The following is a 27,815-nucleotide window of genomic DNA, read 5'->3' as shown; positions in this document are numbered from 1 at the left end:
AAGCGCTTATCAAGAGCTTTGAGCGTCTGGACCAAGCTTGACTCCGGTAAGCGCTTGGTTAGAGTAGCAACCACCGATTCATAAAAACGAGGCTTGTTTATTTTCCCCCTGCCTTCTGTCAGCTCTACGTCCTTAAAAAAGCCGATGAGACGCCCTGTTCAGCCTTCTTCGTTGATCTCCCCCCGGTCGTCTTCATGGCGGTCAAAACATTGATGGTTTGTTTGATGTGGACACTTGAGTCCACAAGTGTCATTTCTCTTCTATGCAGCTTGAGAGACAGGCTCTGGAGTTCACGCAGGATGTCTTTCATGACAGTCAAATCTTCCACGAATCCTGAGTTGGTTAGGTGCTTGAGAAGTCCCTTGTATTTTTGCCTCTCAAGATCATTACGTGATGCGTTCTCACTGGATGTTTTAAAATGGAGTGCTAGTGCGGGGAAATCTTTCCATACAGCTTTTACTGTTTTAAAGCTGCTGGCAACCCATCTGATGGTGAACATTTGACCTATTTTCAGTATTTCCATGTTGAGCTCGGCCGCTGCTTCTTTCAGCAATCTGGAATTCCTGGTTGACTGATTGTAGAGTGAGTATAAATGTGAAATAAATATCTCAAAGTGATTAGTGCCACCCACATCTTTAAGAGCATCTTTGACTGACAGTTCTATTCTGTGCGCCAGGCTGTGTACAGACTGCACGTTCGGAAAATTGTTTTTGAGTCTGACGACAAGCCACTGGCTTTTCCCGTGAGCACTGCAACCCCATCGGTGGCTATGCTTATTAGGTGCGTCTTCAAAAAGTCATGATCCATTCCAGCTTTATATAGACTCGCCATCATCCAGTTATAAATTGATTCAGCATCGACCCCATCTGTGAGTTCCACTATATCCAGGAAAACATTATCTACATCCCCCTTACCACTGACATCACATCTTACGTAAATGATTAGATAGGGACGACCGTGAACGGTACTTTCATCAATTGTGATTGATACCTTTGAATCCATTTATTTCACATTAGAGACGAACTTGCGGCGCATTTCCTTTGCAATGTGACTTATTATTTCTGCGCATGCATGGTCAGATTTGTGGATATTCCCAACTTCGGCTCCATTCAGCTCCTGCATTGTCATGAGGGGGTTGAGCTTTTTATAAGATAGCCTTTCCTTTGCTACGGTGTAAGCTGTTCTAAACGAGACTGTTGTTTTCTTGAGTAAATCGGACTGTACATCAATGAAACAGTTTGGGAGGGTTTCTTTGTCTTTCATCTGTACTATTTCCACTGACCTTGTGTGGGCCTGGCTGTCCCTGTGTTTGTATATCTTCTTTCGTAGCTGTTTTGCATCAGGGCTAGTAACATCACCATTGATCCATTCTTCCGAGAGGTGTAAACCCGGTCCCTTTTCTGAGAGTAGCAACGTTTTTGCTTTCCTACACACTAAGCATCCTAGCTTTCCAGCCTTAATGTCAAGCCAAGGGTTGCGGTCTTTCCATTCGCCCACCTGCTTCGTTGTCCAACCACCCGGCGGAAAGTCACTAGCAGCAGTGGCAGCTACCTCCGCAACTGCTGCGTCTTCTGAGCGCTCTGCCTCAACTTCACCTCCTTCTGGGGAGTGACTGGGCGGGACAGGAGCCCCCGACTCGCTAACGGTTCTGGTAGCGAGTGCTGTGCTAGCTGCTGCGTCATCAGCATCATCTCTGGGTGTCTCATGGTCATCTCGTGGTGTCACTTTTTTGGATGTGAACCCAAAGTGCGCGAGTGAAACACTTTGGTTTAGCTTTCTCTTAGACATTTGAGTCCTCTAATGTAACGTCTTTCTCTCCTCTTTGCCGCGCATGGCTAATTTGCATAATTTGTGTCCGCGTCACGCAGCGTACCCGTGTCACGCGGCTGGCTCTGCTTTTGACAGCCAAAATAGAAGTTATTTGTGAATAAATGTTTTGAATTATGAATACTGGACATAGTAGGCTTAAAAACATTTTAGTGACCATTGCAAGTGACAAATACATATTATAATTTCAGACACCCCCTAAATGTTGCTGTTGAGGCTTTCAGGGGGGCTCAGGTGTTAAACGGGGGGGTCGAGCTCCCCCGGATCCCCCCCGTATTTCGCACACTGTTGACCACGTATTGTTGCGTGATTGGTGATTGGCTGATTCGATATTTGCTATAACAAACAGTTTAAGAGGAGAACCTAAGGAAGTGGCAGGTGATCATATAATAAGGTTATATAATACTGTTCATTCTATGTACATACTCTGCACATAATACTGCACTTCACTGATGTTTCACTTCTGGTTGGATGCTAAACTGCTCCTGACTGCTGCCAAGCTAAATATAATCTTATATAATATATAATTATGCATCAACATATAGACAGTTATGAGGAAAATGTTTATAAAATGGTATTTAAAAGAATGCAGTATAAAATAATTATTTGTGTTTTTAACAAAGTGTGTTCTTTGCTTTTTACTGTTAGTGGCCACTGGCATAGGTATAGTGAGATCAGAGCATTACGCACTACCCCCCCCACCCCCCCCCCACCTCTTGAAGCGGAGCGACAGATGAGCTGGCTTTGGATTGGTGCTGAGGATGTTGTTTCCACGTGGACAGTGCAGGTCCCTCCTCCCATCCTCTTCCTAAGCTCTCTCTACATTTGTCTCTCCCCCTCCCTTGCTTGCGTGGCTGACAGAGACCTGACTTTGCTGTGTACATGCCCCCCCTCCCTCAGCATCATTTGTCTTTTCTCCCTCTCTTTCTTTTTTGCTCTCGCTCTGCGCTACAGTCTGCTGATAAGGAGCTCTCAGTCCAGATGGGCAGCAGCTAGAGCCGTTGAGGCTGTGACCAGAGGACGTTATTGTTTCACCTGGCACTATGTTTGCTTCTATTTGGTATGCCAAGAAGCTAGGGAGGCGACTTGTTCAGAATAGCCGGAAAGCTAAAATGCTGAATGACAAGGTAGGTTCACTGCTGTGCAGTTTACTTTGGGTTACCAAAAGAGGTGCAACATTTGAAGGCAGATCTGCTGAGCTAAGTTTAAAAACACATCCTTGGATAATAATAATTTGAAGTCATTTTAAAGACAGGTGTTGCTTTTTATAGTCCAGATGTATGATTTAGGTACTGCTGCAGCAGGGAGTGCTACTTCCGTTCACCTGTTGATTAATAGTCTTGTTGACGTCTGTGTTAGTCATTTGACTTTTGTGGCGAATTAGGTAACTTTGCTCAATTCTATCCTTCCTAAATCATTTGAAGGTAAATATAAGAAATACAGAGCAGACCTTGCTGCCCTTAGAAACAGCACATTTGAATCTCGCTCACTCTGTCCCTTAGCACCGGCATCTTTTAAGTCGTCTGCCTTGAACGCAGCCAAGTTTATACTGCAGGAACTTATCCTGCTACAGTCCTCTGATAGATTAACCTGACTGAAAAGTTACCTCACTGACCGGAGAGTAAGCTGTTTTGTTTTCCATGGATACTTAATTTTTTCACAATAATTCTCCTCAAAAGTTTGTGACGTTTATCGCTGCAAATACTGATGTGTTTAAAAGTAGGAATCCAAATGAAAACAGTGTCAGACTTGAGGCGCTAGGAGCAGGATGGTACACTAGGCAGTGAGTCAGTCCAGAGTACAACTGACTAATCTACAGCTCTGGCAACACTTAGTCTCTGTGAGGTTTGACACAGGTACCCTGACATCATATCAGACACACACGTGCAACATTACACACAAGTCGTCCTGGAGTTTGAGCCCCAACAATACCACTATAATACACACATCCAATGGCATTCAGGTAGTGAGTGTTCACCATCTACTCATATTTCTTCACACACCCTGGTAGCTTTAGTGGTTTATGGTCGCATCCTGCCCAAGTACACTGCAACATGAATGATGGTACACTAGTCCAGTGTTTCTCAACGTGGGGGGCGCAGAGACATGGGGGCGCAGAGGCATGACAGGGGGGGCCAGGAAAAATTGTTATGACAAAAAAAAGAATGCATAATTTGAAAGATTATTGATTCGAAAATAATATGCTACACAGTACAGTATAAGTAATTCTGGGTCTCTGTGTTTCATTCAAGCTCGGCTCTGTGTGTGTGTGTGTGTGTGTGTGTGTGTGTGTGTGTGTGTGTGTGTGTGTGTGTGTGTGTGTGTGTGTAACGAGCCATTTTGTGTGCGTGCGCGAGCGAGAGCGCGCGCACCGGTACCGGAGATCGTTGTTGTTAGCTTCTGGTGCTAGCGAGCTATGCTAACGGGTATAAGAAGCTTTTTTAACAACAAGATGGAGGAGAGTCCTAACTTTAGTCTAAGTTATCTCAGTGGGTCTCAAACGGTTTGGTCACGATTAATGTAAACAATTATTTCCGAGGCACAAGTTTATATGATCATTATAGGTATGCAAAAATAACAGAATAAATGAAAAACAGGTATGAAATACTATATGACAGTAAAACAAGAATAAAGTTTAAAAGGGGAGTGATTTGTAAAATATCCATAAAGAAAAAGAAAATCTGTTTACAGTTCTGTTTCATATGGGTGTTGAGAGATGTATCCATAGATCTCTTCATTTTGCTCACAAAGTGCACCAGATTGATGCTTTTAACTTCAATATTTAAAAAAAATCTTCCCGGGGTACCATGCCCCCAGACCCCCCTAGAGGATGTTAGGTCCACACACCACCTATAAAAATAGCTGCAGTAGAAAATTAAACTGTAGCGCCCGGTACAGTGGCGGACTGGGGGGAAAAAGTAGCCCGGGGATTAATTGACAGACAGGCCCACTTAATGCGCGGCATGTGTCGGTCGGCGACGAAAGTATGTTACTTAACAAAAAGACATTTGATGTTATTTTGGTCCATTATTCATATAGTAATCACATCACCTGAGCCCTTGAGTTGCCTAGAGCAAAATAGTTACAGCATATATTTAGTGATTTTAATGTTAACAGATCATTGATGCAATAACATTTGGACCCAATTTGCCTGACTTGACACATGGAATAAAACATGGGTGTAGGAAGCATGTGGGTGGGACAATTTAACAGGGGATGTGGGCAGGTGGTGGACCTCACCTCCTCTAGGGGGGTTCCGGGGGCATGCTCAACGGGGAAGATTTTTTTTTAAATGTTGAATTTAAATGCAACGTTCTTTCAACATTTATTTGAACAGCAAGTGGAGGCAAACGTGACTGCACCCAAAACAATAAACCTGCTAGCTAACTAGCCTAAACTCAGTAACAGAATGTGGGCAACACGTTGTTCTCCACAGCCGCGACCTCTGAGTCAGACGTCACGTCCCCCTTTTCTATCCTACGGGTAGGTACAGCCCGGTTATGGCTAGAAAGGATCCATCTCGTGTAAATATGACGTCACGTTCTCGTTGTAACTCTCATTGTAATCGGAGCGACTCGGAATCACATCTTTACAGTCAATAACCTTTAATAAAAGTACAGCACTAATACTTCTATGGGCAAATACTCTAATTTTACAGATATAGCCTCTCTTTTTACAGTCAATAACCTTTAATAAAAGTACAGCACTAATACTTTAACGTGAAAACACTGTAATTTTACAGATTTATCTGCTCTTTTTACAGTCAATAACCTTTAATAAAAGTACAGCACTAAAACTTCTATGGGCAATAAACCCGTAAAAAAACAGTCAAATGACTGGCAGCAGCGGCTGCCAAACATAAACCATAAAATTAAAGTAAAAATACTTTAACTGAAATAAAGCGCAAAAGCAATTAGTATACAGAAATTGTCCTTAAAGATTTTAGAGGAAACTTTCCTCTCTTTTCAAAATCCATTGTCTTAAAATGTTACATTCAAATACCTTTAATAAAGTTCTGATAAGAAAAACAGTTTTTTACATTTTTTTTAAATTAGATTTATCAAACACTAAAATAAATACAAAACCTAAAGTTCTACAGCTAGAATACTGTTATTTTACAGCTTTTTTCTAACATTTTCCAATCAAACAGGTTCAACAAAATGACATCACAAAATGTTCTGTAGGAAACAAATACTCTGAAAACTTAAAATATAAAAATATGTGTAGAATTATAGTACAACTAATGAATACAGCATTTCATATTTAAACATCATACTTATAAACAGTAGAAACAAAAAGTAAGTTGAATTTGTTAAGATGACTTTGAAACATTCTCAACTGAAAATAACAGAAATTGCAAAATGGCGACATATGTTCACATTGTCAATTTGAAGGAGCAGTGTGCAGGATTTAGTACGTCTAACAATGGGGATGTAGGTTCCAACCAATGGATAACTTGTGGATAATGTATATTGGCTGCAAAAAACTTGAGGCCCAATCATGTTTCCTCTGTCCATTCTGCGCTACTGTAGACGTGGCAGTGCAACCTAGAGGACAAAAAGATCAGAATCAGAAACGGGTTTAGTGCCACGCAGGTTCACACGTACGATGAATTTGACTAGGTGTCGTGGTGCATAAACATTTTTTTTTTTTTAAAGTACACAGATATCGAACTTTATTAAGAACACTGTAATAAAAATATAGTAAGAGAAATAAAATAAAGCAGTAATTTACATCGAAATAGAATGCAATAAATTATAGAATATAAAATATGTGCAATAAGCTATATTTAAACATTGCATTATTTACCATCCTGTGATCTCCATTATGTAAGGCATAGAGTCTGCGTTGTGGCTGAGGTAAAGTGTCAGTAGGGGGGGGCGAGCCTTGTTGAGGTGGCGAGAGGTTTTGGTCCTGATAATAATAATAATAATAATAATAATGCATTTATTTTATAAGGCGCCTTTCAAGGCACTCAAGGTCGCCGTACAACAAGGTTAAAAACAGTTTTTACAAACATAGTTAAAAGCAAAACACAGTTTAAAAACATAACTACTAAAAACATACAGCTTGCAGCACAGGTCAGCCATACGCTTGCCTGAACAGGTGGGTTTTGAGGTGAGTTTGGAAAGTGGTGATAGTGTCCATGTTTCTAATATCAGGGGGGAGGGAGTTCCAGAGGTGAGGGGCAGAGCGGCTGAAGGCTCTTGACCCCATGGTGGAGAGACGGGCTGGGAAAACTTTGAGAGTGATGGAGGAGGCAGACCTAAGAGACCGGGTGGGAATGTTGACATGGACAAGGTCAGACAGGTATGGGGGGGCGAGGTTATGAATGGCTTTGAAAGTATGAAAGAGGATCTTGTAGTCAATGCGGTGTTTAATGGGAAGCCAGTGGAGTTGGTGTAGTACAGGGGTGATGTGACTGATGACAGGGGTTCTGGTGATGATACGGGCAGCAGCGTTTTGGACCAGTTGGAGTTTGTGTAGGTGTTTGTGGGGGAGACCATAGAGAAGGGAATTGCAATAGTCCAAGCGGGAGGTGACGAGAGAGTGGACCAGGATAGCGGCACTGTGGGGAGTGAGTGAGGGGCGGAGGCGGTTGATGTTTCTGAGATGAAAATAGGCAGACCGGATGGTGTTGTTGATATGGGTGTGGAAGGAGAGGGTGCTGTCGAGGACGACACCCAGACTCTTGACCTGAAGGGAGGGGGAAACCGGGGAGTTGTCGATGGTGAGAGTAAAACTGGGTTGCTTGGTGAGTGTGAGTTTTGAACCAATGAGGACTACCTCAGTTTTATCACTGTTGAGTTTTAGGAAATTTGAGGTGAACCAGGATTTGATTTCCTGTAAACAGGTACAGAGGGAGGGGGGTGGGAAGGTGGAAGAGGGTTTGGAGGAGACGTATAGCTGGGTGTCGTCCGCATAGCAGTGGAAATTGATGTTATGTTTACGGAAAATCTGTCCAAGGGGGAGGAGGTAGATGATGAAGAGGATGGGGCCAAGGACAGAGCCCTGGGGGACACCGGAGGAGATGAGGGAGGGATGGGATGTGAATGATTTTAACTGAATGAACTGAGTACGGCCGGAGAGATATGAGTGAAACCAGTCTAGGGGTGTGTCAGATAAGCCAATGGATGTAAGTCGGTCAAGGAGGGTGGAGTGGGAAATGGTGTCAAAGGCTGCACTTAAATCAAGGAGGATGAGGATGGATAATTGTCCAGAGTCAGCTGCTATCAGGAGGTCGTTTGTGATTTTAATGAGGGCTGTTTCTGTACTGTGACGGGGGCGAAAACCGGACTGGAACTGTTCATAAAGGTTATTGTTGGTGAGGTGTGTCTGAATCTGTGATGCCACTGCTTTTTCTAGTATTTTAGCGAGAAAAGGTAGGTTGGAGATGGGGCGGAGGTTGTTGAAGATGTTGGGATCTAGACCAGGTTTCTTTAATAACGGTGTGACAGCTGCAGTTTTGAGGGCTGAGGGGACATAACCAGAGGTGAGGGAGGAGTGAATAATGGCAGTTATCAGGGGCAGCAGTGAGGGGAGGGAGGCTATAACCAGGGAGGATGGGAGGGGGTCAAGTTGGCAGGTGGATGGCTTGGAATTCCGGATGATTTTGGATAAATCCGCAGCAGAGGGGAGTTCGAAGCAGGAGAGAGGTAGAGAGAGGGGGGGGGGGGGTGGGGGACAAAAGGAGGTGGACAACTGGACGTGTGAGGGGTCAGTTGCTGGTGAATGGTGTCTATTTTTGTGTTAAAAAATGACATCAGGGAGTTGCAGTGGTCAGTGGAGTAAAAGTGTGGGGGGAGGGAATCAGGGGGGCGGAGTGATTTGTTGACCACTGAGTGCAGGGCCCTGGTGTTTCCAGCACCAGCAGTAATTTTTGCTGTAAAATATTGGGATTTGGCTGAGGAGAGGGCATCTTTGTATATGAGGATGTGGGTATGGTACATTTGTTTGTGTATGGTGAGTCCGGTTTTGCTGAAAAGCCTCTTCAGCTGACGACCTTCGGCTTTCAGCTGACGTAGGTGGGGGGTGAACCAGGGAGCAGAGTGGGGGAATGAAACAGTCCGGGATTTGAGGGGGGCAAGTGAATTTAACAGAGTCTGGAGACCATTGTTATACAAGAGAACCAGCTGTTCCGGGGTACATGGGGGGGTGATGGTGGGAAAACAGTCAATACCAGTTGTGAGGTCGGTTACATTGATGTTTTTGATATTACGGAAGGACATAGTGCGTGACAGTTTGATTTTGGACAGTGACAGACTTACATTAAATGAAATGAGCATGTGGTCAGAGATGGGGAGACAGACAGCAGAACAGTTTAGGGGAGTGACACCAGCACAACAGACTATGTCCAGAATATGACCTTTCGAATGAGTAGGGAAGTCAACATGTTGTTGAAGACCAAAGCTGTCCAGGCATGAGATGAAGTCCTTAGTGAGAGAAAGATTAATTTTGTCCAAATGAATATTAGCATCACCTAACAGAATGATATTGGATGAGAGTGAACAAATGTGAGTGAGAAGTGTGGTGAATTCATCAGTGAAGTCCTTGTTAGGTTTGGGTGGGCGGTATATAATGACTAAAATAGTTGGAGTAGGTCCATTTAGTTGTATAGCCACGGACTCGAATGAGCGAGACACTGGCACGGTGACAGCTGAGACCTTCCAAGTCTCGCGGTGTGATATCGCGAGACCGCCTCCTCTGCCGGTGAGACGGGGTTGACAGGTGTAAACAAACCCAGGGGGAATTGACTCGTTTAACTGAGAATAATCATCAGGATGTTGCCATGTCTCCGTTAGACAAAGGAAGTCATACTTGCAGTCACGGAGGAGGTCCTGTAGAAGTAATCCCTTGCCAGTGAGGGAGCGGATGTTAAATAAGCCAAATTTGACGTCGGACTGCTGGTTGGAGAAGCCAACGTTAACCGACCTAGCCAGGCGAGTTAACGAGCTGTGATCCACCTTCCTACGGATGGTTCTCCGAGGGCGACGGCGGGTGGAAGACCAGATGGAGTTGATAGCAGTGGAGTCATCGATGTGGACACTTCGTCCGGCTCCGCGATGGGTGTACCTCCGATGAGGACGGCGGGCGATGTCCGGGAAGTAGTGCAGTACAGGTGGGGGATCAAGCCGGAGGAATCGAAACTGGAGGAGCTCCGTGCTCATATATTGGATCAGAGATGACGCTGGATAAATCACTATGGACAGGATAGTCCACAGGAGCACAGAGCTCACAGCGAGTTTGTAGATCCACATGATGCACGGGCAGATGTACGTTCACCGAACAGCAGTAGCAGTGGCCAGGTAACTCAGGTGAGTAGAACGCCAACACGCTAAATTTGAACAGTCTAGATCGTTTTGACAGTAGCCCAGAGTAGAGACCACCAGTATCCCGTTCTCCTGATGGAGAGAGGTTTTGGTCCTGATGGAGAGAGGTGTTGGTCCTGAGGTTTTGGTCCTGATGGAAAGAGGTTCTGGTCCTGATGGAGAGAGGTTTTGGTCCTGATGGAGAGAAGTTCTGGTCCTGATGGAGAGAGGTTCTGGTCCTGATGGAGAGAGGTTTTGGTCCTGATGGAGCGCAGCCTCCAGCCAGAGGGTTGTGTTGAAGGCAGAGCTGAAGTCCACAAACAGGATCCTGGCGCAGGTTCCTGCTGTGTCCAGGTGCTGGAGGAGGAAGTGAAGTGATAACTATTAGTAAACCATAATGATGGAACACACACACACACACACACACACACACACACACACACACACACACACACACACACACACACACACACACACACACACACACACACACACACACACACACACACACACACACACACACACACACACACACACACACACACACACACACACACACACACACACACACACACACACACACACACACACACACACACACACACACACACACACACACACACACACACACACACACACACACACAGGCCATTGATTATTTCATAACTTTAGAAGGAGGGAACATAGTCTAACAACAGTTAGCTTTTGTTAATTTTACCTCAAGCCAGACTTGTTTCTGAAATCCCTTTCTCTTAAAGTGAATACATAAAAAATAAAACAATGAAGCTTACACTAAAACTAACCACTGGAATGCTTGTCTAACATGACCTAGTCCATAAATGAGGTAAGGGTGGGAACAATCAAACGCACCCTCCCAGGCACTGCGTGTTAGCGAAGTACAACTGGGATTTTCGAAGAGGAAGGTCAATTCTTAATAAAAAAGAAAAACCAACAAATGGAGCACTTGAGTTTTCATTAGCAGCCCCTAGCTACAGCTGCGGAGCTTTGGTCAATACCACTAACAGTCTATTTCAGGGGTCTCAGACTCAATTTACCTGGGGGCCGCTGGACGTAGAGTCTGGGCAAGTCTGGGCCGCTTCAAGTATTCCGCAAAACATTTATTAAAAAATACAACATTAACAGTTCTTCAACATCTTCTTAACATGAACTGTTCTTCACAACATAACTATGTCTTTCTTGCCTACTCCTTGCTGGTAGAGACCTGGCAGCGCTTCCTCTCACACAGCTGAGCCACATTTGGTTTGAGGGAGGAAGCAGTTAAAACCCTCAGTATGGCTTGAAGATGTGCATCAGTAAGTCTGGACCTGTACTTTGACTTATTGATGTTCATGGTGGAGAAGAGCTGTTCACACATGTGCTCCCAAAAAGGCACATGGTCCGCTTGAACATCCTGGAAATCTCAGGGAAGGAGGGGGGCAATTCTCTCATGAACTGTCCAAGCTTGTCTGCTTTCCCATTCACTTCCCTGAACTTGGCTTTGAGCTCAGAATTGCACTGCAGGTCGATGAGCTCTATTTGAAGCACACCAGGGGCATTTTCCACATCAAAGGAGAAGGGGTCTGCAAACATTTGGAAAGTGGCTCTGTGTGTCTTGAAGTCTGCAAACCGCTGATCGAATTCCTCCTGTAGCTTCACAATGGCATCAATATACTTCTCACCACTGAATGCTGTGCCCCTGTCCATGAGAGCCTTGCATGCTGGGAAAGGGCAGAGGTTTTTCTGAGGGAGCTGGGCTTTCCATAACATCAGTTTTGTAGAGAATGCTCTGACATTGTCATATGCTGCACTAACAAGCTGGCCCTGGCCCTGCAACTTCTTATTCAGAGCATTCAGCTCCTGCGTGATGTCAACAAGAAAAGCTAAGTCCATGAGCCATTTGGGATCACTCAGCTCGGGAACAGCCATCCCACCCTTCTCCAGCATGAATACTTTCAGTTCTGTTCTCAACTCAAAAAACCTCTTCAGGACGTTTCCCCTGCTGAGCCAACGTACCTCTGTGAAGTAGAGCACATCCTCATATTCTGACTCAATTTCCTCCAAAAAAGCACGGAACTGGCGGTGCTTTAAGCCCCTGGATCTGATATGGTTGATGCATTTCACAACGACAGACATCACATTGTCAAACTTCAAGCATTTGCTGCAAAGGGCCTGCTGATGGATAATGCAGTGCAGAGCAATAGCCTCCTCCACACCCTCCTCCTCCAGTTTTCTTTGAACAAGTGCCACCAGGCCGTTTTTTCTCCCTGTCATTGATGGCGCTCCGTCCGTCGTAATTCCAACAAACCTCTTCCTTGGCAGACCGATATCCGCAATGGCATCACACAGTTGCTGAAATATCTCCCTGAGCGGTGGTCTGGCCATGCATTGGTTTCACTGTAAGCAACTCCTCTGTCACTTCAAAATTGTCATCAACACCACGGACATACATTGCGAGCTGAGCGGTGTCAGTGATGTCTGTGCTCTCATCAAGAGCCACAGAGTATGCACGGAAAAGTTTGGCTTTGTCGCACAGCTGATCATATATGTCACTTGATAAGTCAGAAATGCGCTCTGCCACTGTGTTAGCTGACAGGCTGATGTTGTTGAACTGACCCTTCTTTTCCGGACAGACTATACTTGCAGCCTGCAACATGCATTTTTTTACAAACTCGCCTTCCGTAAACGGCTTTCCCGCTCTAGCAATCATCTCACTCACCACATAGCTAGCTTCGACTGCTAAATCAGCCTCATTGCTTCCTTTCTTGAAGAGATGTTGTTGCTTCCATAGAATTTTTTTTAGCTCTGTGACTTTTTTCTCTCTCTCATCTCCCAGGTATTTTGCATACTCTGCATGTTTAGTTGAGTAGTGACGTTTGACGTTATACTCCTTGTATACAGCGATTTTCTCTGTGCATATAAGGCACGTTGCGTTTCCCCTGTACTCAACAAAAAAATATTCAGTCTCCCACTTCTCCTGAAATGTTCTGTGGTCATCATCGATTTTTCTTTTCCCTGAAAGTTTTGATGAAGACATGGCGATATATTTTGCTTCCACTCTGTGTCACTTTTGGATCACTCTGGATTGATCCGCTGCGCGCATTTGATTGACGTGTGGCGGAGTTCCCTCGGAGGGGGGAGGGGCGAGGGAACTCCGCGCAGCAGTTCCCTAGCAGCAGCAGGAGCAGCAGCAGCGGGAAAAATACAATTGAAATATAAAGCGCAAACGTAAACGCGCGGGCCAGATTAACACTATTACATGATATCAACAAAGGGGCCATGAGAAACTGTCTCGGCCCGCGGGCCTGGAGTCTGAGACACCTGGTCTATTTCCTTAAAATGGTACATATCGCTGAATCTATATTTTCATCTTCGGGTGATTAAATCTGCATAATGTCCCTGTACAATAAAGTTCGAGCATTTTGTAATCCAGTGAGGAAATTCGAGACCAGTAAATATTGATTGATTAAACAACACAAAATAAAATGTTAGTGTTTTCTTCAAACTTAGACTCTATGCTGCGGCTGTACCTCAAAGACAAAACAATTGTCTGATGATCTTTGTTGAACAGGGTCTGATTGTCCTGTACAATGTGGAGTATTTTGAAATACTTTACTAAACCACATTCAATATTATGTTAGACACAAGTTAGTTATTACTCACATATCAAAGTCTTTCCATCTGCAAGATGGAAGAATAGCTGGGTGCTGCCTGGAGAGACTGATGAGAGGGACACAGGCTGGCGTCAGCAGCTTTCCACACAAAGCCATCACATCTTCTCTTCCATAGTCCTCACTTTTGCCAGGCGCGCTGTGGCTGCCAGGCGCGCTGTGGCTGCCGGCCACGCGCGTTCGCATTATGTCTGCCGGCCTGGCGGGCTGTGAGGGGCGGGGCTCACACACAGAGCCAGGTCAGGAGTCAGACACTCCACGTGCACGTGCAGCAGTGTAGCAGCATGATCTAGCATCCACATTAATAATATAGCGAGACAAGCAGAAGACAACGTGTGACTTACTCGAGGGGAATTTAAATTAGGGGTGCACCGAATGGGAAATTCTTGGCCGAAACCGATACCGAATATAGGAAACAGTTGGCCGAAAACCGAATGCCGAAAATGATTTATATATATATATATATATATATATAATGTATACATACTTAAATAATAATCACTATTATGGGTCCATAAAACATTTATTCAGCACTTTTGAATGCATAGTTAGGGCTGAGCGATATATCGAGTTTACACGATACATCATGGATTGCACTACATACGATGTCGTAAATGACCACATCGTGAACATCGAGTATTATGTTGTTAAATCAATTTCCCGCCGTGGCCAAAATGAGCTTTCCTTTCTCCCTCATAGACACAGTCACACACGCAGGCACACACGCAGGCCCCGTCTAACTTGCACACAAACATTACACACATGCACAGTGACAGAGAGCAGGGCTCGACATTATAAATAGCCCGCTGGCTCGGAAGCACCATTTAGACACCCCGGGCCAGCATAACGTACTTTCCACTTGCCCGCTCGGGCCACTAAAAATATTGCTTAAAACAAATAAAATTGTCCAGTGGTATACACAAGTTATTGAGCCGTTTCCGCTCTACATCCTGAACTCCTCCCTTCGATGCAATGCACTTCCGTTTTGGCGGAGTGGGTTTGTTTTGCTAGCTAGCTCCGTTGTGCCGACAAAGCACTGATATCGCAGAGACAAAGAGGATATAACAATTACAACATGAAGAAAAGTGGTTCGGGAACTACGTGTGCGGTAGTTGGTTGCAATCACTCGAGAAAGCACCTGAACGAGTGGTTAGATAGAGAGTGCTACGACCACAAACCAGCACCCAGCCATGTTGTTCATTAAATACAGATAAACACAACAAATAGTGCATGCATTGTATTTTTTAATATTATATATGAATATTTTCATAGTGATGTAATTGTGTGGGCTGCTTTTATATTTTAATTTGTAATACCTGTTAGGATTAAACATGTGATCTTTCTTGTTGAAGCCATTTCTTTAGTTTCCTCTCAACAATTAATTAATTCAGTGTTATTTATGTACAGTATGAGCTTAATATGAATGATGAACTGTGTTAAAAGAAATTGTAGCACTCTAAGGAACATATGAAATGCAATAATGCAATAACAGTGCAATAATGAAATTAAATTACATCAAACTTTATTTTCACTCAAACAGTACAGGCACATATAATATATTGCACAGCATAAAGAGATCATGTAAATTGTGCATTATGTAAACAACAGACAACTGTTGGCTCCTGTGGGCATGACCTAAATAAGGCAGTTTATTTTGGTTTTATGCTGGGCCACGTCGTCATGTTATCCTTCCAGTTTTGCACTGAATTCGGGTGGGGGAGAGTAACGCCATCTCCAGTCAAAGAAGTAGAATCGTGTTCCCAAGCTAGCATCACTGTTAGCATCGAAATCGCTGTGTTTACACCAGTGCCCGTCTGACTGTTTACATCGGTTTACACCGACAGACGCTGTGCAAAAGACTTCCGGCGGAAATGAAGTGCATTTGTGTAGTGTCATGGCGCTACCCGTGTTTTGGCGCGTAAACTTGTCTATAGGTACTTTGACAAGCAATGTTGTTAAATTGTTTCGTTTATTAACGCTACAACATAGCGTTTCGTGAGGCGGTTGTCGTTGTTGGGTGAAAAGCAAACAGCTGTTTACTGCGGAGCCAGCGCGAGCAGGCTCCCGTTTGCCCGTGAGCGCCGGGCAAAAAACTATCTTCAAATAAAAGAAAGTCACCGGAGGAGTTAAAGGAGAGTGACAGGTAGCATGAGAAGAAGAGGGAGAGAAAGTTTCAGCCAGCTTGATCGATGGAGTTGTTTTCTAGTGGTGCAGTGACGCGTCCTAAAACCCTTTTATAATCTATCGATTAGATTTATGATTAGAAAATTATAAAAGTAGGGTACACATTAGGGCTGTAACAATACACTAATCTCACGATACGATACACGATATTGAGCTCACGATACGATATATATCACGATATTCAGCCAACGATACGATTCGATACGATTCGATACACTTACATCATTTTCTGAAAGATTTTAAAGGGACAGTGTGATTTTGGTGACATCTTGTGAGTGTTCCATTGACTTGGATTGAATTAATTCAACTGAAAACTGAAAGCATCAATTATACAATATATGGCTCTGACTAGACAGAGAGTCTACAGCTTGCAAATGCTGGACAAAATGACTCAAAAGATGTGGTGAGAAAATGTGTTTCATTTATTGAAAAAGTGCCAACTGTAGTTTACAAGCCTTTGAAACGTAAGTACATAAAGTGCAGTATCACAATGGACAATGGAGAATTAAAAGGTGCAGCAGGTGGCCTGTTCTGAACAGATTCTTTTACAGCATTTTTAGCTTAACACAGAATATGAGTTAGCCAATAATTCAAGTCACTAAGAACAACATTTAATGTAAAATGTACCTGTCAATAATTCAAGTCCAAAGGAGTAACATTTAAGCCAAAAACACTAAACAGAAAGGCTGAGGCTCTACATAACTGCATCTACATGCAAGTGCACTTCTCTGAGCAGTGACGATGGCCCATTCCCAAACCGCCCCCTACACCCTACCCCTCCGTTTGCGCGTTCACGCGGAGGGTCCGCCTACGAGTGTGGAGCGGTGTGGAGGGGGAGTGGGCTATTAAGCCCTCAAACAGCGAGTCTGCAGCGGTGCTGACTTGAGACCGGTCTCTACCTGACCGGAGTCGCGCTGTGTGTGTCCGCTGCTGTCAAGCTGTTAACAAGTAGTTCCAGCAAACATCCACTGATAAACTGCGATGTTAACAACCTCATGATAACCTCATATGTTTTAACTTAGGATCATACCTGTGAATAGTCTAGAAAAAGGTAAATGTGTGCATTTTATTATAAAGTTGTGTATATTTACAGACCGTTGTAAAAACTAAGAAGCTTATAAACATCAGGTTTAAAACTAAAAGAGCTTTGAAACACAATGAAAGATGTTAGGAGTTTTATTTGAGTTATTAATTTAAACTTTTTGTCTAAGAGATGCTGATTTGAAACCGTTGTTACATACAGTTACGGCATTTCCTGTTTCTGCCGGAGAGAGGGGAGGCCGTCCCAAAGCTTGCTGCTGTATTTACTCCCTCGATCTGATAGGAGGGAGCCTTGTTGAGCTGCGAGTGTGGCTACAGACGGACTTCACTCCGTCGAGGGAGTGGTTTGGGATTGGGCCGATATCTCCGGCGGTAGAGAAGACCCTCTCCAGTGTGGTTAATGTTTGCCGCCATTCTCCTGAACCGCTTCGCACTCACTGCGAGAAGAAGACACCGGGGTCTGTGTATCTAGAAATGCTCTACAGCAGGTTTCTCAGATTCCAGGCCCGCGTCCCAGACGTGAGACAGTTTCTCATGGCCCCTTTGCTGATATCATGTAATAGTGTTAATCTGGCCCGCGCGTTTACGTTTGCGCTTTATATTTCAATATATATTTTTTATATTTTTTTTGCTGCTGGCAGGGAACTGCTGCGCGGAGTTCCCTCGCCCCTCCGAGGGAACTCCGCCACACGCCAATCAAATGCGCGCAGCGGAATCAATCCAGAGTGATCCAAAAGTGACACAGAGTGGAAGCAAAATATATCGCCATGTCTTCATCAAAACTTTCAGGGAAAAGAAAAATCGATGATGACCACAGAACATTTCAGGAGAAGTGGGAGACTGAATATTTTTTTGTTGAGTACAGGGGAAACGCAACGTGCCTTATATATACAGAGAAAATCGCTGTATACAAGGAGTATAACGTCAAACGTCACTACTCAACTAAACATACAGAGTATGCAAAATACCTGGGAGATGAGAGAGAGAAAAAAGTCACAGAGCTAAAAAAAAATTCTATGGAAGCAACAAAATCTCTTCAAGAAAGAAAGCAATGAGGCTGATTTAGCAGTCGAAGCTAGCTATGTGGTGAGTGAGATGATTGCTAGGGCGGGAAAGTCGTTTACGGAAGGCGAGTTTGTAAAAATATGCACGTTGCAGGCTGCAAGTATAGTCTGTCCGGAAAAGAAGGGTCAGTTCAACAACATCAGCCTGTCAGCTAACACAGTGGCAGAGCGCATTTCTGACTTATCAAGTGACATATATGATCAGCTGTGCGACAAAGCCAAACTTTTCCGTGCATATTCTGTGGCTCTTGATGAGAGCACAGACATCACTGACACCGCTCAGCTCGCAATGTATGTCCGTGGTGTTGATGACAATTTTGAAGTGACAGAGGAGTTGCTTACAGTGAAACCAATGCATGGCCAGACCACCGCTCAGGGAGATATTTCAGCAACTGTGTGATGCCATTGCGGATATCGGTCTGCCAAGGAAGAGGTTTGTTGGAATTACGACGGACGGAGCGCCATCAATGACAGGGAGAAAAAACGGCCTGGTGGCACTTGTTCAAAGAAAACTGGAGGAGGAGGGTGTGGAGGAGGCTATTGCTCTGCACTGCATTATCCATCAGCAGGCCCTTTGCAGCAAATGCTTGAAGTTTGACAATGTGATGTCTGTCGTTGTGAAATGCATCAACCATATCAGATCCAGGGGCTTAAAGCACCGCCAGTTCCGTGCTTTTTTGGAGGAAATTGAGTCAGAATATGAGGATGTGCTCTACTTCACAGAGGTACGTTGGCTCAGCAGGGGAAACGTCCTGAAGAGGTTTTTTGAGTTGAGAACAGAACTGAAAGTATTCATGCTGGAGAAGGGTGGGATGGCTGTTCCCGAGCTGAGTGATCCCAAATGGCTCATGGACTTAGCTTTTCTTGTTGACATCACGCAGGAGCTGAATGCTCTGAATAAGAAGTTGCAGGGCCAGGGACAGCTTGTTAGTGCAGCATATGACAATGTCAGAGCATTCTCTACAAAACTGATGTTATGGAAAGCCCAGCTCCCTCAGAAAAACCTCTGCCCTTTCCCAGCATGCAAGGCTCTCATGGACAGGGGCACAGCATTCAGTGGTGAGAAGTATATTGATGCCATTGTGAAGCTACAGGAGGAATTCGATCAGCGGTTTGCAGACTTCAAGACACACAGAGCCACTTTTCAAATGTTTGCAGACCCCTTCTCCTTTGATGTGGAAAATGCCCCTGGTGTGCTTCAAATAGAGCTCATCGACCTGCAGTGCAATTCTGAGCTCAAAGCCAAGTTCAGGGAAGTGAATGGGAAAGCAGACAAGCTTGGACAGTTCATGAGAGAATTGCCCCCCTCCTTCCCTGAGATTTCCAGGATGTTCAAGCGGACCATGTGCCTTTTTGGGAGCACATATATGTGTGAACAGCTCTTCTCCACCATGAACATCAATAAGTCAAAGTACAGGTCCAGACTTACTGATGCACATCTTCAAGCCATACTGAGGGTTTCAACTGCTTCCTCCCTCAAACCAAATGTGGCTCAGCTGTGTGAGAGGAAGCGCTGCCAGGTCTCTACCAGCAAGGAGTAGGCAAGAAAGAGCAACTGTACATAGTTATGTTGTGAAGAACAGTTCATGTTAAGAAGATGTTGAAGAACTGTTAATGTTGTATTTTTTAATAAATGTTTTGCGGAATACTTGAAGCGGCCCAGACTTGCCCAGACTCTACGTCCAGCGGCCCCCAGGTAAATTGAGTCTGAGACCCCTGCTCTACAGCGACACTAGCGGCTCGGCTGGCTGACGTAACCGCTCTTCATGCAAAGCGAACGGGGGGGAATGGGCAGCGAGCAGAGTGCCAGGCGGAACACGGGGGATTTGAATGGGAGTTAATGTATCGATACCCGCGGCTGAAATATCGATACTTTCTCGGGAAAAAAAATATCGATATATATCGCAGGATCGATTAAATTGCACAGCCCTACCTTCAACCTCAGCTGGCTAAAGAAGAGAGACCTGAGAAAGGCACAGACTGAAGCCAATCTCCCCCAACACAGTCTAATACTGGTGAGTGATGGATAAATCATTGATAGTTGTGTTAATATTCAACAAAAAATATGTTAAAGGTTCATTTAAGATTAAATAAAGAGTTCTTATTTTTAATTTGTGACTTACATATGGACCTGTAATGTTCTTTCATTAGCATGTATTAGATCGTTGGTTACATTATAATAACATGTACAATTATTTGTGATAAATAATGGAAATGGGAAAAGTAGTATTTGTTTAATTATGTTGATCTAGACTAATGAAAAATAACATGTTATCTTTCCCACAGGATATCGCCACACGATGGGGAACAAAGCAAAAGATGATAGAGAGGGTGATGGAGCAACTCCCAGCCATAAGACGTGTCCTCGTTGAGGATCGAAAACATGGCCACCTGACCCCAACCTGGCAGGATGTTTCTGTGTTAGAATCCATAAATGCAGAAATGAAGCCTGTGGCTGATTTCACAGATGTGCTATCAGCGGAAAAACATGTCACAGTGTCCTCAGTTAAGCCTGTGTTGGAACTACTAAAAGGTGAACTTTTATCACTAGGCCCCGGTGACACTGAACTCACAGAAAACATAAAGAGCAACATGTGCAGGGTATTGGCACAGAAATACAGCCCACCAAACATCCAGCTCTTGTTGACCAAGGTCACCGTCTTGGATCCGAGGTATCGTGGTAGCATGGAGGATGCAGAAGTCTTGGATGATGTCAGGCAACAGCTTGTGCAAGAGCTACTGGACATGAAAGAGCAACAAGGAAGCAGAGAAGGTGCCAGCAGCGAAGAGAGCTGCAGTAAAGCTGCAGGAGGAAATGATGAACCTCCACCAGCACCTGCCAGGAAGAAGAGGCTGAGTGACCTTCTACAGAACAGAAAAGCCCAATTAACCACAAGTCAGCCCCAGGCTGCGCTCCCAAAAAGAGTACTTGTTGATTTAGAGCTGACAAAGTTCCTCCAGGAAGAAGCAGTTGATGCATCATCCGATCCCTTGATGTGGTGGCGTGATAATCATAGGAGATTTCCTTTAATGGCCAAGTTAGCAAAAGAATACATGTGCATTTGTGCAACAAGCACTATCTCAGAGAGAATGTTCAGCACAGCTGGCAACATTGCTACCCCAGAGAGATCCTGCCTTAAGCCCCACAAGGTAAACATGTTGGTGTTCCTTGCTCGGAATCTTTGATTTATAGATTTGGATATGGCCTATTGAGGCATCTGGGTCTTTGTATGGACAGTGACCTGTACACTTGAGTTTTGTTTTAAGGAGTTTTTTTTGCTTGTGTGCTCATATTTATTTATTTATTTATATATATAATATATATATATATATATATATATATATATATATATATATATATATATATTAGTGGTGGGCATAGATTAATTTTTTTAATCTAGATTAATCTCACTCTATTAATCTAGATTAAAATGGCTCATTTGAATTCTGCCGAAGGCATTCAGAATATGTGTGCTACCCAAATAATGACTAAAAGTAAGTCTTTGAGAACGGGTTTCTCAAGCCAGGTGGTGCATTAGACCAGGGGCTAATCTCCAGTTTCCAAAATGCATCACAAACTGCTTGAGAAAGCTGTTCTATGATAATTGGTGATGAAAATAAATCAATGACAATGAGATGTACTTGTGTTTATTAACTGTTTATTTTTAGTTGAACAGTAGGCCTATATAACAGGTTGTAATGAACTGTTTACAGTCAGTAGCTTTGTGTCAGTCAAAGCTCTATTTCTCCTTCTTCCACCAGTCACTCAGGCAGACCAGTTTGTTCACATTTTCTGGTGACAAACAAGCTCTCCTCTTCTGCACAATATGGCCAGCTAAAGAAAAAAGTCTCTCGCATGGGACAGTTGTGGTAGGAGTCCCCAAGTATTTACGGGCAATTTGGGCCATCTTACCATAGACAGCAGTGTGCTCCGACCACCACTTCAGTGGACACTGATCTAGACTGGCACTGGGCTCTACCTTGTACCTCTCCACTGTACTATCTTCTGGTGTCTCCTCATCTGATTCTGAGTCGGATCCCATCAGTAGCAGGGCTGTTTTCTTCTTGGGTGGCTCAGGGTTCTCCTCCCTGAGTGGCTGCAGAGCAGGTTCTTCTCCCTTCATCAACGCACTTAGCTTTGCCCACACTGGCTCCCTCTCTGCTCTGGGCAAGCACTTGAGGTCCTTAAATCGTGGATCTAGAGCAGTCGCCACCTTTGATGAATAAAAAATAATAATTTTTGATTGATGAAAATGTCACTTTCCAAATCCAACCTCCATATTTCTTCATGACTTATTCATCTGGCTTTACAGTCTATTATGGTCATACAATGTAGTTATCTTCTGGTCACTCTGACATACCTTAAGCCATTCCAGGTTTATTTTCTCCCTCCGCTGGTTGAGGTCCTTGATGAAGGCAGCCTTGAATCGCACAATATAGGCAGGATCATCATCTGAGATGTTCATCGCGTGCTGGAGGTGGCACAGGGCAGGTAGAACCACAGAGCAGGATACATACTTATCTCCACCAAGGAGCTCAGTGATGTACCTACAGACAGACAGACAGACAGACAGACAGACAGACAGACAGACAGACAGACAGACAGACAGACACACACAGCAAAAAAATATTAGTGACAGATTAATTTAACTCAGATTACACATTTAAGGGCAGGTGTTTCTTACATACAAAGTGACATTTAAAAACTTGTATGCCAATTCATGAACACACTAACTTTGTAGACCATACCTGCATGGCTACAGCAGTTTCTCTAGCTTTGCCAACTTCTCATAATCCGCATTTGTTGGGAGGGCCAGGTTGTGCTTCTGCAGCGACAGCGTTGTGTGCAGTGCGTCTCTGTTGCGCCTCACGCGCTTTATCATCTCAAGAGTGGAATTCCACCGTGTTGGAACATCTTGCACGAGTGAGTCCTTAACTTGTCCAAGGGAGGATTGTTGGACATTTAGCTCGTCTGAGTTGGCCGGACTGTGTTTGAAATGTCCGACCACTTTACGGCACTTGGCCAGTGCACCATCAAAACCACCTTCCCGAAGTGACATTACAATAGCTCTCTGTACAACATGCGCAACACAGGGCAAGTGCTCGAATGGAAGTATCCTCCCTGCTGCCACCATATTAGGAGCGCTATCTGTTCCAATAGTGCTTATTTTGTCAGTTATCCCCCACTGATTAGCGACGTCGAGGAACTGCCTTGCACAAGCTTCTGCAAAGTGACGCTCCTCTGTTTTCATCACACCTAACGGACAGACAAAGTAAATTAGAATAATTTCACTACTAGTAGTAAACAACTAGCAATTATCAAGAAGCAAACATAACGTGGTGGTAATTAAAAGGCTACGAAATTAAATTATGTAATTTAAAATGACATAACGTAGCATACCTAAAGCGAAGGAGTGAAGTTCCCAGCTAGCATCGATGAGGTGTACTGTAACGCCAAGGTAGTTGTCGTTGTTAACGGACGTCCAATGGTCCCCAGTCAGTGCTACAGACCTCGCCTCTACCATCTTCTCAACTTTCGTAGCTTTCTCTTCTGCGTGCTGGTCATGTATTCTCCTCATGATAGTTCGCCTCGCAGGTAGTTTGTAAGATGGGTCACCTGTGGCCGCCTGGAGAACAAGCTCGAGCCAGTCATCTTCAACCACGCTAATGGGCCTGCAGCTGGTGGCAATCCACTGAGCGAGGAGACTAGTTAGCTTGGCTGATAGAGCTGTGCTGACGGGCTTGCCTCGGTTGCAGTCAAACATAGTTGTTTGACGACGAGTCTTCCCCCGCGCTACATCAGTGCTTGGCCCGGCATCTTCCGCATTAGCTAAGGGATGCTTTGCGTTTAGGTGGTACTTGAGACTGGATGAACTCCTACAGTAAACTAATTCCGCATTGCACAAGGTGCAAACAACCTTATTTTTCTCGAGGTTTCCATCGGGAAGCTTCTTAAAAATAAATTTCCCCTGAAGCAAACCCGGCGGCTTCATACCTGCTGTATCCATGTTAGCATGTTACGTTTAATGTGGCTGATTTGACCGGGGTCAGATCCATAGAGAGTAGAAGAAACACAGGTCAAAGACTCGATCTCGCCCCCTACAGTGCAATTCGGCTAGGTATACATCCGCGCTAAATTATCAAGGTGAAAGTCATCATAGCTTGCGTAGTATAGACCCAGCTCCCAACCCAACTTTGAGAATAAATTAACGGCGATATTTTTTTATCGCCGACAAGAGTCTCACGTTAACGCAGCACGTTAACGCCGATAACGGCCCACCACTAATATATATACACTGTTACTTTATTTATTTTACATGTTTTATACTACTGCATTTTCAAATGCAATTGCCTGTTTTGGCCACAAGAGCTCTGTTTTCAAGCCTGAGTCTATTTAATGTATTGTTTTGGTTTTGTGTGATTTATTTTATTTTTTATTCTAATTTATTTGTTTTTATTATACATCATTTATATATTTCAATATTATTTCACATTTAATTTGCAATGTTCAATAAAAGGTTCTCTTTGAAAGGTTGTACTTGAATTATTATTATATATTATCATTATGCCAGTGGTCTAAAATGATCTTACAACGGTCGACAATATTATCGTTTATCGCAATAATTTCCAGGAAAATTTATCGTCCAACAAAATTAATTATCGTGACAGGCCTACATACAACCAACATGTGTCAAAAGTGACCCAAATTAGTTTTAATTGTAAATATCTTTGCAATAAATTACTTTAACCATTCAGGATTCCAGGTATTCCTCAATTAACCTGTTTTGGATCAACTCCAATTCTAATTTTTCCCTTTCTTACTTTTTGAACAAAACTCATGTTTTTATCACTACACTTCTAAGGCACAACATGGGTGAAACATTACCCGTATTCTTTTGCTATGTTATTTCATGCATGGCTGAGTTTTTTTTTACTATACATTCTCAAAAATAATTAATTTTAGCAGTGATTTGGACCAAGCATGTATGATGTAGTAATACAAAAACTATGTTAGTTCACACAGTGTGACATTAGCTAGTCACTTTAGCTTGTAATATATAGAGCAGAGCTAACTAGCAAGTTAGCCGAACGTTAGCGGTTAGCTGTTTATGCTATGCTAGCTGTTGGCTACTGAACATTAACAAACTAGATTCCGCTGTAAGAAAGCTGTGAAACTTTACATTAAACTTGGTGACAACACTGTGACACCCCGCTGCATGTGTATGTGTCATTCTCCCGTGTTGGAGACGAGAGGGTGGGGGGGCAGCACTGCAATAAGCTGTAAGCTAACGTTAGCAGCCACCTGTTAAGCTAGGTTTCCAGGGCGCAACATCTTGCAAGAAACAGCATCTCAGGGCTTCTTATCATTTAACAACCTATTAATGATGCATACCAACTTAACGGGAAGAAACTCAGCTAACTAGAAGAAGGAACGTAACCATAAATAAAAAATAAAACATTCACAAAAGGATTATCTAAATACATGTTTCACTCCATTACAGTTGCAGGACTCACCAGATCTTAAGTCTTCTGTTCTTTGTTGACGTCCCGATGCTCATATTTAACGTGTAGATGTAAAACGATCCCGATATTAATCCATAAACTCCTGCAGCAAACATACAGACAGACAGCTGTAGCTCCAGCAGGAGGAGAACCGCTCAAACTGACGTGGATGTTTCAAATGTGAACGACAGGCGCGGACAATTCTCATTGGCAGGTTTCTTTGATTACGCTTAACCAATCAGGAGTGTTGTGGACTCATTCCAAACATGCCTGACTTGCCTGCTGTGTTCTGGCTGAATTCTATTTGAAGTGCTGTAGCTCTAGGGCTGTCGGGCAGAATCCGAAAACCATACATTATACTGTAAAACTAAGGTTTATTACTGTATATTGACCAATGGGAAAAAAACACAGCAACAAAACACATAAATAAAACAAGGATAACTGTGACTTATTGTTGAGTAAATAACAGTGTGTGTTTTAAACCTTGGTCCTCCCTGCAGAGATTTCTCCACTTTCTATGCTTTTATTTATTTTTTAATGATATTGTCAACTGTAGATGTTTACAATATAGTAAGTTAGGAATTTAATGAAAACATATTTATTTACTTTTGTTTCAACATTGGATATTTTGTGTTTGAGGTGGATTCAATGTAAAATGTTTTACTTACATTTTAAGTTTTTTTTATTTGACGCTTTTTTTTTTACAGTTTTATGTTTACCTTAAAATTACAACGAAATATCTTAAAGTCTTATAATAGTAATCAGTGTTGGGTGTAACGCGTTACAAAAGTAACGGGGTTACAGTAATATATTACTTTTTGCTGTAACGAAGTAATGTAACGCATTACTAATGAAATGTGGGTAATATATTACCCGTTACAATGCTCAGTAACGCAGTTACAACACATTTTAACCCGAAATTAAATGGTGTTTTGTTTTTTAAGAATGTACTAACATAGCGAGACATTCCGACACCGGACAAATTGTGCGGGTAGATTAGTAAACCTGGTGTTTACCCTTCAGGCTTCGCGTCGAGATCTTCGGGGAAGTTGAACGTTATACAACCATTCAAAAAAGAGAACGTAGCGAAAAATACAAACAACAAATTGTGTCAGGTGCACGTGAACTGCTCCGCTGCGCGTGCATCATTTCCAAAGTGCTTCCACAGCAGTGACACACATCTGATCTGTGGATAATCATTTATACGAAAATGGTTAAAGCAACCATCACTAAACGACAGCAAAACAGCATCTACTGCAGACAGTAGCAACAGGTCAGATGCAGACATCACGTTACCCTCCGTTGTGGACACTAGCTTACTCCCGCCTGACTCGCCGGCCCCGGAGCAGCAGTCTTCGTCGCCCGAAACTACGCCGCCCCTCTGCGGCCCGCAGGTGCCAGGTATATCTAAACAACTACCCGTCTGTGCAGTGGGGTAAGGCGGTCATTTTGCAGCTTGTGGTATAAAAATAGACAATGGCTAGAATATTCATGTGAAAATAGTACCATATTCTGACATGCCTGTAGAAATGTTGGGTCAAAAATAATGCATACAATAGCACAGATGCCTTCACCACGAATGGCTACAAAAATATCTCATATCCCAAGCTTATTATCAACGAGCTGATGTTGCAGCTGAAATGTTCTCCAGGTCACAAAGTCAACCTCACATGATGATGTGATACCAGTTTTCAAGCACAGTAAATATTCTCTTCCCAGCGTATATGATGGGACCAAGGTGATGATGTAGTAGGCTACATGGTTTTAATAATACTTTTGCCTTTCAATGTTTGCCATTTCAAACCATGAGCATGGTTTAAATAATATTTGCCTTGATTTACAATATGTTAACCTTCATTATAGTCCTTAACAGCGGTCTGTACTGCTGTATTTACAACGTGTCACATGTTAAGAATTTACAATCAGAATCGAATATTCAACTAAGCCCTGTAATACAAGTTGTTAGTAGCCTTAAGGGCCTACACAGTTGTTATGCTATACCACATTGCCCTTCACTGGATGCATAATGAGCTGCACTAAACTACATTTTAGCATTTAAAATACCTAGCTATTCTTTTGCGGTTATTTTGGTGAAAGTAACTAAAAAGTAACTAAAGTAGTGTAACTCATTACATTTCAGAGACAGTAATATTGTAATGTAACTTATTACTTTCAAAAGAGAGTAATAAGTAATATGTAATATATTACATTTTGGAAGT

At 43.3% G+C, this 27,815-nt stretch overlaps 2 protein-coding genes across 43 annotated transcripts in view; one reads left to right on the top strand and one right to left on the bottom strand.

The window, feature by feature from the left end:
- dlg2 (discs, large homolog 2) overlaps positions 1-27,815 on the top strand; it is a gene marked incomplete at its 5' end in the record, with an annotated part of 449,978 nt that overhangs the window by 272,575 nt on the left and 149,588 nt on the right. The window contains one exon of one of the 39 annotated variants that reach the window (XM_079650376.1): positions 2,572-2,954. The exons of 37 other annotated variants lie outside the window; for them this stretch is intronic. In XM_079650376.1, the coding sequence (XP_079506502.1) occupies positions 2,871-2,954 (84 nt within the window). Of the gene's footprint in view, positions 1-2,571; positions 2,955-27,815 lie in introns of those variants that run through there. One more of the 39 variants, XM_079650384.1, reaches the window with a different exon arrangement.
- LOC307019451 (E3 SUMO-protein ligase ZBED1-like) lies at positions 6,761-26,081 on the bottom strand. 4 transcript variants are annotated; one of them, XR_013802661.1, is made up of 3 exons: positions 25,609-26,081; positions 11,192-13,853; positions 6,761-10,493 (listed from the first exon to the last, which is right to left on the bottom strand). XR_013802661.1 is itself a non-coding variant. In XM_079650393.1 (3 exons), exons 1-3 carry the CDS (start codon positions 25,710-25,712, stop codon positions 21,834-21,836), a joined length of 765 nt encoding a protein of 254 aa, XP_079506519.1. In that variant the 5' UTR covers positions 25,713-25,782; the 3' UTR covers positions 21,731-21,833. The 4 variants fall into 4 exon arrangements, 3 of the variants coding, with proteins under 3 accessions (XP_079506519.1, XP_079506520.1, XP_079506521.1); XM_079650393.1 differs by lacking the exons at positions 6,761-10,493; positions 11,192-13,853 and adding exons at positions 21,731-22,307; positions 22,455-22,641 and having other exon boundaries at positions 25,609-25,782; XM_079650394.1 differs by lacking the exons at positions 6,761-10,493; positions 11,192-13,853; positions 25,609-26,081 and adding exons at positions 21,731-22,307; positions 22,455-22,641; positions 22,829-25,596.

Source organism: Notothenia rossii (genome assembly GCF_949606895.1).
Source record: "Notothenia rossii genome assembly, chromosome: 9".
Classification (NCBI taxonomy): Eukaryota; Metazoa; Chordata; class Actinopteri; order Perciformes; family Nototheniidae; genus Notothenia; species Notothenia rossii.
This window is presented reverse-complemented; position numbering and strand designations above follow the sequence as displayed.

Coding starts and splice junctions, on each gene's coding strand:
- LOC307019451 (XM_079650393.1), bottom strand. CDS start 25,712: ATGTTTGCTGCAGGAGTTTATGGATTAATATCGGGATCGTTTTACATC. Junction 22,642..25,608: donor AACAGAAGACTTAAGATCTG/GTGAGTCCTGCA, acceptor GTCTGTCTGTAG/GTACATCACTGAGCTCCTTG. Junction 22,308..22,454: donor TAAACCTGGAATGGCTTAAG/GTATGTCAGAGT, acceptor TATTCATCAAAG/GTGGCGACTGCTCTAGATCC.